At 43.0% G+C, this 12868-nt stretch overlaps 1 protein-coding gene across 1 annotated transcript; it reads left to right on the top strand.

The window, feature by feature from the left end:
* The first annotated feature begins 335 nt into the window (after window positions 1-335).
* On the top strand, window positions 336-11091 carry SEC13 (SEC13 homolog, nuclear pore and COPII coat complex component). The gene is made up of 9 exons (XM_074957565.1): window positions 336-650; window positions 2566-2610; window positions 3649-3764; window positions 5004-5155; window positions 6551-6684; window positions 7333-7466; window positions 8023-8143; window positions 9094-9240; window positions 10343-11091. Exons 1-9 carry the CDS (start codon window positions 648-650, stop codon window positions 10451-10453), a joined length of 963 nt encoding a protein of 320 aa, XP_074813666.1. The 5' UTR covers window positions 336-647; the 3' UTR covers window positions 10454-11091.
* Window positions 11092-12868: the final 1777 nt, after the last annotated feature.

The raw sequence follows: 12868 nt of genomic DNA, 5'->3' as shown, positions 1-12868 counted from the left end.
CAAGCCTTTTAATCTGGAAAAAGGGGCAGCTGCCTGAGGTGGCTGGTCCGTTTTAAAGGCAAAATGGGAAATGTAGCAGGAGTTGCTATTTGGCCCCCTGGGAAGTTTGGGGTCACTGCGTGGGCTGTTTTAGGAATGAATGAGATTCCCCCTCGATGAAGAGAGCTGTAGCTCACGAAAGCTTATGCTCAAATAAATTGGCTCGTCTCTAAGGTGCCACAAGTCCTCCTTTTCTTTTTGCCCCCTCCCTTGGTGTCATTAAGTTAATACTGGAGAGTGGTATGCTCCCCACAGGCTAGAGAGCAACTGGCGCTGGAAGAGCTACGCCTGCCCGCAGGCGGCACTGAGCTGCGAGGGCAAGGCAGCAGGACAGGTTTTGAGCGGAGCAGGGCCTGAGAGCTGGCAGTGGGTAAGGAAGCGCATCCCGCGGGGGTGAGTGACCGCACTGAGCGGGGCGTGTGGGCGAGCTGGGCCTGAGCGGCAGGCGGAACCTTGGCGTGACGGGAAGAAGAGCGTGGGGCTCATGTTCCCGACCGGGGTGGCTTCATCGCCGGACCGGGAGCTGCCACGTCTGAGAACCGCCGGCTGCAGCCGCAGGAGCCCGGCCCGGCCTAGCCCGCAGCCAGAGCAGCGTTAGCGCCGCCGCCATGGTAAGGTTCCCGCGAACGGCTGATTTCCACTGGGAGGGAGACAGTGCCCCAGGGCCTCGACCTCCCTGTATCTGCGCGGGCCGATCAGGTCCATTCCGGGCCCCCTGCCTGCCCCGGGCTTCCCACGGGACGGGCCCTTCTCGCCTCCTCCCCGGCCACTGGCGGGGGGTGTCTTCCCCGCTTTCACACTGGCCCGAAGTGAGGACGGGCCCCTCACTTCCTCGTCAGCCGTAGGCTCGAGAGCTCCCACCTGCAGGGCCCTGGCCGGGTGATGTCTCCATGCCCCAGCAGCTCCGGTTCAGTAGTTCCCCTGCCCCCTTATACCCGTTTACCCTGTTGTGTGATGGGTAGCAACTCAGAAACATCGCGGGAGTAGAGTGTAGGATAGAGAAGATAAATCTTTTGTTTGAAGAGGCAGCAGAAGTGTAGCCCCAGGGGCTGCTGCTCGTGGCTGTTCCACAAGCTACGGTGCCTCCTTGGAAGATACATAAGCTTTAACAGCCACATTGGGCTTTGACATGTGATACATGCCTGCTGTATACCTAAGACTTGATCGGCATTACCAGCTTATGTTGCTATAACCACGTCGCTCAAAGGTGTGGAAAATCCACACCTCTGAGTGACGTAGTTATACTGACCTAACCCCCATTGTAGACCCTGCTATGCCGGCAGGAGGGCTTCTCCCATTGACATAGCTCCTGCCTTTCGCTTAGGTGGATTAACTATGCTGACAGTAGCAGCTCTCCTGTTGGCATAGTCATGTCTTCACTGAAATGCAGCAGCTGCACTGGTTCAGCACTGTAAGTGTAGACACGTCCTTGTATAGCGCTTTACACCCTGGGGGTGTTTGGTATCATTAACCCTGTTTCACAGACTGGAGAACTGTAGTTTACAGGTGAGGTACAGAGAGGTGAAGTGACTTCTTTGTAGCCTGTTTGTCTGAACTGGAGTAAAAACTCTGGAGCTCCGGCCCCTTATTTTAGCTGCTGCCTAGTGGTCTTGTTGCCTTCTTACAAAGGGACTGTTAGCAAGATGCAGAATAGATGCAAAAAGGCTGACCCTGCCAACCAAACAGGATTCGTTGGTATTCTGAAGTGAGCAGTGCAAGGTGAATGAAGTCAGAATGTGGGGAAGTTCTGCATTCTGAATGTCTGGTGAGGGTATCCTCTTGTCCTTCATCCCCAAAAAGTTTACTAGGGGGACTGAACAGTTCAAGGGATTGATGGGTACAATCCTTTACTTCTGCATTGCTTCACCAAGTCCAGTCTGGCTAAGGAGCTGAAATAACTAGGAGCTGTTCAAGGGATTGATGGGTACAATCCTTTACTTCTGCATTGCTTCATCAAGTCCAGTCTGGCTAAGGAGCTGAAATAACTAGGAGCTGATGGCTGTTCAGGTGGGTCCTGTGAAATGAGTTAGGTTTCACTCCAGTTTCCTGTCTCTTTGCACTGACACACATTTGTTGACAGCCTCAGCAAAGACTAGTCAGGGAGATCAAGCTGTCCTTCCTTCTCTAGATGTGGTTCTTCCAGGACAGAGGCTAAAAATATTGGTAGGGTACTGTGTGGAGGATTGCATTGCCAGAGCCTGGGCTTTCACTCTTTTTCATAAATAAAAGAGAGGACTTCATTCTCCGTGGAGGGCCAAGTCAGTGCCAAATTCACTTACCAAAACCCAGAACAAAGCATGCCTATTTGTACTTTTTCCACCTTAACAACAACATTTGCAAAGATAAACTAAGATTGACCTGAAATGAAGTTCTTATTGAATGGAAATGGGTTATATCCTTAGTGAAGCATAGGTGATTACATCTTACCTAGGTATTTTAATATAAATTTGCCTCTGGTTAAACTATGTTAGTTTCTGTCCCCAGGTTGGCATTTGCACTAAATATAAATTATTTTTCCCCACCCAGGTGTCAGTAATTAACACTGTGGACACCTCTCATGAGGACATGATTGTAAGTATTTTAGTTTTTATTTTAAAAACTGAGGATTTTTTTCTTCAGTAAAGCAAAACTGTTTTAATTTTGTTTTTTTAAGTGTAGTAGTGGGGAAAATTCTGCTCCCAGTTACCTGTGCAATCCCAATGACTTCAATGAGGTTATCCTTAAGGCACCTCCTAGTGACAGCTTGAGTGAGCGTGTAGTAGAGTTAAGGGGATGTGTTACAGCTTTGGATGGAAGAAAGCAAAAGCCTTGAAAGCTGTTAAGCCTATTTCATTTGGTGATGGCTAGGGAAGTTGAGCTGGTTGAGGAAGGAGAAACAATTTAGAGCTCTCATTGTAATGTCTGGGACCTGCTGCTGTGAAACAAAAAAAAAACCCCCCAACCCTAAGAATGTAGGCTGTTGCTTACAGAAGTTGGAAGAATGAAATTGAGGAGGATTAATGTGTGCATGCCTACTTAGATAGGGAGTATAATGGCACTTCAGAACGTGAGTCTTCCACTGAAAATACAAGGGCCTTTTCTCGATAACTCTGCACTTCTTTGGTGCTTTATATGGAAGGATCTCAAAATGACTTACAAACATTCATTAATGAAGCCTCTGGGTACACAGGTGAGGTAGGTCAGTATTTTTTTATTTTACAAAGAGGAAAGCAGAAATTAATAAAATTAAGCAGCTTGCGCAGGGCTAGAGAGTCAGTGGCAGAGAATGAACCCCAGAGTACCAGCTTCCTGTCTCTTGCTATAACTACTAGACACTACTACTTTTTACTATAGTGGAATGATATACCCAAGTCATAGAGAAGTGTAAAAAAACTTTTAATATCTGTATTTTAATAGCTAACTCTTGAGAAAATAAGAAAATATCTCTGGGAAATGAAATGATTTATATGAATAAGATCATTTATAAGCTATCTAACCTTTTTATCCTACTGCTCTGACTTGGTAAACAGTTCACAATTGTTACAGCTACTTTTAAAGCATAAAATCCATAATATTTATTAATGCAGCAAGAGTATGCAGATGTTAATGGAAGTCTCTGTTACCTTCCAGCATGATGCTCAGATGGATTATTATGGTACTCGATTAGCAACCTGCTCCTCTGACAGATCTGTAAAAATCTTTGATGTAAGGAATGGAGGGCAGATCCTCATAGCTGACCTGAGAGGGTGAGTACATTAAATGAAAAATAATCTCATGTAACTAATCAATAGATTATTGGCATGACAATGTCTGGTGGGATGATATTGGAATCATTATTATTATTTATGCAGGATATTATCACAACACTAATGAATTATAAATTCCTTTATTAAATCAAAAGACCAAATGGCATTTATACAGTTGCTCCAAACATGCCTAAAAAGTGTAAATAATAAGCAATTTACCACATCCAAACAGTAACAAAACATTTATAAGCATTTGATCAAAATTCTTTCAAATGGGTTAAACCCAGTGGGACTTAGACCCATATTGGTTGGCTCCAGCATGGTCAGGCAGGTATTAGTAATGGAACGCTTTGAGTTTACTTTTTATACCCTTTAACAAACAAGAGGTGTCACTGCCAATTACTGACTTCAGCTAAAAAAAACAATTTGAGACAGTTCACCCTTATTTTCTAGTCTTAATCCAGAGAAGATTTACAGCCTTTCCTCTCTACCGCTGACAAACAGGTTTTTGTTTTGTTTTTCTCCTTTGCACCTGGGGTCACACAGGCCCTAATTTTTGAACTAACATTGGCATGTGGGGTGAGAAGATCTGTGTTGGCTTTTAGGACAGGTTCTGTTTGTCTTATTGCATCAGACATCCTCTGTACTTCATTGCTTCTGGCCTTTAATTTCTTTCATGCTCTTTCTTTTACTTGCTAGTTAGGCCTTTCTTTACAACACATTTCTTTAACCAGACTTAAGTTAACTTTTTAATTTTCTAATTTTATATTTATTCTACAGGTGCGTGTTTTTTTTTTTTAAATGATGTGCATAATAATTCACACCTGCACTATGCAGTGTGCACTATAGATTCCTCCTGGGAAGTAGTTACTCTGGCTGGCTGTCTTTAAACTTTCCTTGTATTACTGTGAGTGGAGAAAGCAAGCAAGTTAAAAATAACTTGATGCTTTTCAACATTGACATCTCTGGTATTCTAGAAATAAATATGCACTCTTAGTAGCTAGTGTGTGAATGAATATTTGGGATTTTATCTTAACCAATGCATCCAAGTTGCACCCTTCATTGCTCTCCCAATTTCATCTTGATACTACAAAAGTGTCTGGTGGTCATTATTTGTGGGGGGGGGGGGGGAATTGCTTTGCAATTTGCCTGCTGTGAAACAGGCAAGATTGAAAGGGGTTTCTCCTCTTCAAATGCCATGTTTTCCTTATCTTTCCCAACTAATGTTGTTTCTTATAGCCATGAAGGTCCTGTGTGGCAAGTTGCCTGGGCTCATCCCATGTATGGAAATATTCTGGCCTCGTGTTCCTACGACAGGAAAGTTATTGTCTGGAAGGAAGAAAATGGCACTTGGGAAAAGACATATGAGTACACTGGGCATGACTCCTCGGGTACGTGGAGTGTTCTAACCGTGTAAATGGGCAGAGGAGATCAAGTTGTATCTTAATCTTTTTGTTCATCTGTCATATAACAATGTGTATGTTTGACAGTCTTGGGTGTTGGAAGGTGACTGGGGTTTAAAATTTTAATGTCATTTTTATTAAATAAGGGGGGAAAATGACCATTTTATAAAATACCATCTTAAACTGGCATGGAGAAGAGTTCTACAATATAGTGCTTCCTTCCCTATGTGGCCAATCTTGGGCTTGATAGTTCATTATATATAACATGAACATCATATGAAGGGCATTGTATGCTATGAAATGTGTCACAACAATGGATACCTAACTGAACAAGCTTATAGGAATACCATGCTAGATGGGTATAATACAGCACGCTACAAACAGAATGGTATATGGTCACTATAGCGGGAATGCTTTCAGAGTAGGTGGGGTTGGTTTACAGTGCTGCTTTTTTTATAAAGAGGCTGTTCTGTGAGAGTGGCAGGCCTTTCTGGATCATCGGTCTCCCTTTTTAAAAAAAAAACAAAAAACAAAAACCCCGCAAGACCCTGGGTTGCTGTGCTCAGCCTCCTGAGGAAGAGTGGAAAAGATGTAGGCGTCCCATCCTGCTGCTTCATGTGTTGTCAGCTTAGCTTGAGTAAGGACTGCTGTATCAGGTCTTTGGTGTGTACGTCTCTCTTTATTGGGCCAACTGAGCTGCTGTTGGATAGCATGAGGTACTTGCTTCTAGGGCTGAGCCTGACTGAAGCCTGCACTGAAGGTTTAAGATTCCAATTCTTTAACAGAATATGACTGTAGACTTACAAAAACTACAAATTAGTACATTTTGTGGTGTTGGGGGCATTTTTGGCTGAAGAGGTCTCTGTGCATACATCCATCACCTCCCCCTAGGGATCATCACAAGAAGTTTGTGGCAAGGGGTCACACTAGTTGTGTGCTGGCCAGAATCTCTCAAGTACTCTTCTCTGCCAACACTGAACACAGTCTCTGCATCACTCCCATTCCTGGTAGGAAGGAACAGGGTTTTGGAACCTGAAGACCATAATTATGCACAGTAGTATGCTGTGCTCCCATTAAGTACTCACCTGGCACAAATGAATATGGTTTAAAGCAAAATAGCTGTTCGTTTTTCCCCTGAATCTGATGTTGATGCCTATAACTCAGTTCCTGGCTCTGTTCTGGGGGGTCTCAGCTGTCACAGAAGAAACTCAGGATTTCAAACTATTCTTAAAAATGCTGCAGGTATTTTATTATCTTCAATAAGGACCCTTAAGCTGATTAAAAAGGTAACTTACTTCATCTTAGTGCCTTACTTGTGGCTTCCAAAGTGTCATACCAGTCAGTCACCAGAGAGTAATCCAATCTTCAATATGTTTCTGACAGTGAATTCCGTCTGCTGGGCACCACATGACTATGGCTTGATCCTGGCCTGCGGGAGCTCTGATGGGGCCATTTCATTGTTGAGCTACACAGGCGATGGGCAGTGGGAAATCAAAAAGATCAGCAATGCGCATACTGTAAGTGTATTTCTATAGCTCCGTGAACATGCACGTTGCTCTGTAGGCATACTGTTGCTGCCCCAAAGGGCTTACAGTCTAAGTCAAGACAGAGAACAGTGAAGTGACACACACTTCGTGAGGAGAGGAGGTTTCCCAAGATGAAACATGACAGAGTTTTTGTTAAAAGTAAAATATAAGTGGGAAGCTGTTGTACATTGTGGACAGTAAAATAGAATGGAAATGAGAGATGACTGCAGTGCCAGGTCTGCCCTGTGACCTCAAATGCTGCCTTTAACAATAGTCATTCAAAGCTGCAGCACTGTGCAGCTTTATCTTGTCTTAGTAAAAACAGAAGTTGATTTATGTAGCCACTTGCATGTGAAAGGTGTAGTTTTTGTCCACTTAACCTTTTTTTCCCCTCCCCCTCTCTGCCCTCTTGGCCTTCTCAGTAACTGTTGTGCTGTTGTGTTGTGTTGAGACTAGACCATATCTGGTCTGCTTGCTCATCAGATCTCAATACAGCATTGTGTAGGAAACTTAGGTTCAGGAGTCATCCCTGGATGCTTGCTGCCCTGGAGCAGTATGGAAGGTAGAGATAGTATCTCTTGTAACCCCGGCATCTTTAAAGAGTAAGAAATCTAACAGTGAAATTCTGTTCTTGCACAGATCGGCTGTAATGCTGTTAGCTGGGCCCCTGCAGTTGTACCAGGAAGCCTTATAGACCAGCCATCTGGCCAAAAACCAAATTACATCAAAAGATTTGCATCGGGTGGCTGTGACAACCTCATCAAGATTTGGAAGTAAGCATCCCCACTGTCTGAATTAGAGACTTTGTTTCTTTCCTCTTCCTGTAAAAGGGAACAGTTTCTTTGCTGATCTCCCAAATAACCTTTATATGCCATCGTTGGTATCTCATATAACGTTTTAAGTAATTCCATGTTGCCTTCCATGCTTTAAAAGCTTTTCTCTTAACAGTTCCATGACTTTTGCATCCTATTGCATTTATTATGGTGGTTAAAACTCAACACAATCCTGCTTCACTTTATATTTTGAGAAGCAAATATACTTTGAACTGGGCTGTGCCCGAAGTTGTTGGAATATAATTCCAACTCTCTTGAGCCAAGAGGTGTACAGACCATGGAAACTGAATTCTCGTCCCTAGAGTAACTGTCCCTTCAAGTCAGGCCTGTGTTACACTGAGGGGGAGAAGAAGGGGATGTCTGTTGCCAGCATTATGGATAAATCCGACACCCTCTCAGGAGTATTGAATACATTACAGAATACCACCTTCCAAAATGGGAGGGGTTGTTGCTGCTGCTCCTTTCCTTGCATGAATATGTCTTACAATCTCTTCAGAGAGGAAGATGGCCAGTGGAAGGAAGAACAGAAGCTGGAGGCTCACAGTGACTGGGTCCGAGATGTAGCCTGGGCTCCCTCCATAGGTTTGCCAACAAGTACCATTGCCAGCTGTTCACAGGTAAGATTCTCATCCGTGAGAAACATGCTGGCTCTGACAATGCCCCCCACTTCAAGATTGCTGTGCTGTATGAAAGGTAATCAAGTAGGAGAGATAATACAGCTTTTTCATCTCTAACCAGTCATCATGCCAATCCATTGTTCTAGGATGTTGTGCCCCATCTGTACTTAGCTGTCCTAGGCTTCCACTACTTCCCTTAAGAAATTTCTACAGAGTTTGAGCTCAGATGCTTAACAGACGTAATATCTGACGAGAGTGAAAGAGTAGATCAGTGCAGCAACGACAGCCATTTGATAGAGAAAGGAAAAGTGGGTACAGGAGTCCCATTATGAAGTGTGGTTCTAAGCTGAAAAGCTCTTAATGACTTGGGATCTAACTTGCCCATTTCACAAATAAAAATATTTTTTCCCTAATTGCTAGCCCTGCAAACAACCTGAGATTTGAGGGTCCAGTCCTCCTTTCAGGTTCCTATAGCCTCAGCAGTAATAAAGATTCTCCAGTTGGTATTTATTGAACAGTTCCATTGCTGTATGTGCCAGAGAAGAACTAGCTCGCTCTTGTGTGGCTGTGTTGGCTTTGTAAGACTGGCAGAATAAAAAGTAACAAGAACATATTTATGGCAGAAAATTCAGCTGATGTGACCCAGAATGCTCAGAGAGCAGATCTCTTGAGGAGGGATATGTCAATATCTATATAGCTACTTTTCTGACCCGAACGGCACTTTAATGTTTCTGCATTTTTCATTTAGACCTCTTAGAAAAACCAAACCTGTCCAGAACTGTTGTCGTCATGGTGTTTTTAAACAATTGCACATAAAATGACTATCTTACAGATTATGTTGTTGCTGCTTTTTGAAGTGAGCAGAGTGCAGCTATAAAGCCCAGATAATCTTGTTTCAGTATTGCAATATGCCACCATTGGTTCTACAGACTTGTTTTGCTTTTTCTCAGGATGGCAGAGTGTTCATCTGGACTTGTGACGATGCCTCTGGAAATTCATGGTCACCAAAATTGCTGCACAAATTCAATGATGTAGTCTGGCACGTTAGCTGGTCTATTACTGCAAACATTCTTGCTGTGTCAGGAGGAGACAACAAAGTGAGTGCTGTGGCTTGAACTTTGCATGTGGCTCTTCTCAGTAGAGCTAACTGATGGAGCACAATGCTAACTTAAGCTCTGAACTGTTAGGTGCTTTTCCAAATTCTCAGTTGACCCATATCAAGAACATGACTTCTGGTGTAGGCTCCAGTCCAGCATGAAGGGCTTTCTTCATTCTTGTCTCTAGTGGATGTACAAGCCAGTTCTCTTAACAAAATACTTTAAAGGCAATTTGAAAATAAGATTCTCTTTCTTTCAGTGAGAGTTAAACATCTGATTTTTAAAACACTAGAGAGCTAAATTTTTTTGGAGTATTTTGAAAAATACAATCCTTCCAGTGTACATTCACTTTGAGTAGGGGTGTAGTTAGTTAGAATTTATTCTGGAGAGAATTGCACTGTCCAGATTCTGCTGGTCAGTTAACCAGCAACCCTGACTTAACTGAGATGGTCAGCAGTAGCATCACAGAGAGAGGACTACCTTGATCTGGGAATTCAGCCTCTTGTATTAGGTTTCATTTTTCACATTACCAGTCACACGTGAATCTAAGTGAGGTGTTTTAAGTCTGTCTTCCTATCTTTAAACCTCCTTATCCTAAGTATTCTAGTGCTACCTATTTCTTGTACATTACCTTTCCTGTTCTCTTCATCAGAAAGGCCACACTCCTGTTCAACTACTTAGGACTGACAAACTGCAGTGCTTTCTGGGGTATGGAAATGCAACATTCTGTGGGATGCAGTATAATTAGAATTGTGGTCCAGTATTGTTTGATGGCAGGTGGAATAAGACTTCAGTTAGTGTCTTATGTAGGATATTAACATACCATCCCTTCCTTGTGCAGTTATAACCGTCAGAACTTATGAATTAGGATGTCAGTCATTGTCTGGGTTGAGAGCATTATGAAGAACCTTTTATCATTAGGTGTGATCATATCAAGAGATGACTGGAATCAGCAATATGCAGAGGCGTTTTTAAAAAGTGTATGAAACGAACAATGGTGGGGAAAGACCATGTGGTGTACAGTGAAACTCCAAAAGAGGGGAGGGGAAGAGTACTGGTATTTTACTAAGGCTAATACTTCTCCTTCCTGATCTGTTTTCAGGTCACTTTATGGAAGGAATCAGTAGACGGACTGTGGGTGTGCATCAGCGATGTCAATAAGGGCCAAGGAGCAGTGTCTGCTATTACAGAGGGTCAGCAGAACGAACAATGACAGATGGATTTAATAGCACACTAGTTGCAACGCAAGGAGATTAATCACTTAACATGATTTATATGGCCCTTCTAGATATATGAAAATCTGATGAACATCCTGTAACCGTTAATGGTAAAAGCTACAAACGCAGTATTGATCATCAGCCTTAATGTCAGTTTTCTGAAATTGAAGATGAACTGTAGAGCAAAATATTGTGCCCTGTGCAGTTCCTTTCTGATGTGTAATCAGAACCTCCCTTCCTCTACATGATCAGGGTCTGACTTGTTCTTTTTGCTGGAGGACTTTGGCTAACTCAACTGAGGACATCGCAGATAAGTACTGAAACTTGAGCTGTGGCTCTCCTGGTGGAAAGGAGCCTCTGACCAAGGCTCAACATCCCCCTCTTCAGAGGAGGGCTGGGAGAGCTTTCAGCTTGAGCTGCGCTCTCCCCACTCAAGTACCCTAAAGACTTGCCAGAGTCCTTCACCAAAAGAGAATCCAATCTGCTACCTAGTGAAAACAACTTGGGGGTAAGACGAAGGACCACACAGAGACTACCTTCATATGGAAAGGAGCAGTGAAGTGTACAAAGGTATTACTGCTTTACAATTTGCCTTTACATTTGGTTGAAAGTTCTTATTTAAAAATTTCCCAAATCTTCAAAGCTATTAATTTTAAACTATTTCTTTTTTAGACACTTTTGTGTACTGTACCTCAGGTGTTTTTTGGTTTCAATAAAAATGGAATAAAGTCCTATTGGTTACAACCCTGGTGTTCTGTGCTAACTCCTGAGAAATAATACGTAGCTCTCATAATCAGCAAATCTCAAAGCTCTTTACAAAGGAAGTCAGTATTATTATCCCCATTTTACAAATAGGGAAACAGAGGCACAAGTTGGGGAAGTGACCTGCCCAAGGTCACCCAGCAGGCCAGTGGCAGAACCAGGACTAGAACCCAGCTCTCCTCAGTTGCAGTGCTCTTTTTGACTAAGCCACCCAGCCTTTTGTTTGCAGTGGTTTTACCATGAGTGTCTATCCAGCGTCCAGTTAGCCATTCCCCACTACTGTCCCTTTCTTTTATTGCAAAAAAACCCCTCAGATTTGTGACCAGCAGTAACATCAGGTGGCTGCTGGAGACCCTTCCTGATGTGCTCAAGGGCATATGCTGTACTGCCCTTAATAACTGGGGGACTGTGGCCCTGATGGTTCTGATAAAGCCTTGAGCAAGGAACTAGAATAAAACTTGTTCTCTTGGCATGCTCTAGTGCAGCTATCAGCATTGGGTATCTCGCCCTACTAGTATTATCTTCTCTGGTCTTCACTTGATGTAATGTGGGTCATCAGGGGAGAAAGCACTAAGAAGAAAACTCAACAACTAAAGCTTGCTCACCTGGCTTTGGTTAAAACCCTAACCCTTTGCTGGAGTGAAGTATATTTTACCATCACACAAGTTTCATTATGGATATTTTCAGATGAAAAAGTTGAGCAGTTTTCATACCCTTTCTCCATTACCAAGAGGTGCTGCGCTAGGTCTTTGAGCTGTATTTCTGTTTATAGCAGCCCTCCTTTCTTTACTACTTCCCAATTGCACTGAAAAGACATGGCAGAGAGGGACATTGCACGCTTACATAGCTGCGCTGGGGTGTGTAACATTCCTTTTTATGTTTTAGCTGCACTGTTGGCATATACAAAGAGAAGAAACAGAGTTATCTAAGATCAATATTTGCTGGAACATTAGAGATAAAGCCTTTTTAGAAACAGTATAGCAAAGGAGTATTTCCATTTTTAAACTAACACTGACTTATACCCAAAGCTGATGGGAGTGATATTTTTCCTATACATGATTTTAAAATACCTTCTTCCTTTTTATGTTGTCTGGTTCTCTGCAAAAACACATGCACTCAGTGTCTGTGCCTCACTCCTCAGGTGTTCAAATGGATTTGTTTTTTAGGAAGCAAACCTTTTTATCCCATAGGCACTCTATGGCTTTAGATCCTCTACCATCAATCTTTCCCCACTAGGATTCTCACCTGCCTATTACAAAAGCATTTTAACCTCTCTCTACCCAAGCCCCTCACCTAATTAGTAAGTTATTCAGGACCCTTGCCATGGACCTTGGCTTCTTACCCAATTAAAAGTGAAAATGTACTGGAATATAAAGCTACCAATTGCAAAGTCTCAAACTATTATTTGTGCTGTGGCTGCCACACAAAACCTTCATAGTCCTGAATTATCCAAAGCAGAGAGTTTGGCAGAAGAAGTTCCTAAGATCCCACAGGTACAAGCACAGAATGAAAGACCCCACAGGGCACCTCTGATTTTCCAACACCAGGTTTAGTTTGCCTTGGTTAATCTTACCATTATGGGACTTAACAGGCAAGGTGCTTTCTGAGGGAGCTGCTAGGGCCCAGACTGTTTATAGTTTTAAAGGTCA

The sequence above is a fragment of the Natator depressus genome, chromosome 7 (genome assembly GCF_965152275.1).
Source record: "Natator depressus isolate rNatDep1 chromosome 7, rNatDep2.hap1, whole genome shotgun sequence".
Lineage (NCBI taxonomy): Eukaryota > Metazoa > Chordata > Testudines > Cheloniidae > Natator > Natator depressus.
The sequence above is the reverse complement of the archived record's forward strand: the minus strand, read 5'-3'. Positions and strand labels throughout refer to the sequence as shown.

What these genes read in the sequence shown, in the direction of transcription:
- SEC13 (XM_074957565.1), top strand. An exon ending in CTCATAGCTGACCTGAGAGG is followed by an intron (nt 3,765 to 5,003) that starts GTGAGTACATTA and finishes TGTTTCTTATAG; the next exon opens with CCATGAAGGTCCTGTGTGGC. An exon ending in AACCTCATCAAGATTTGGAA is followed by an intron (nt 7,467 to 8,022) that starts GTAAGCATCCCC and finishes CAATCTCTTCAG; the next exon opens with AGAGGAAGATGGCCAGTGGA.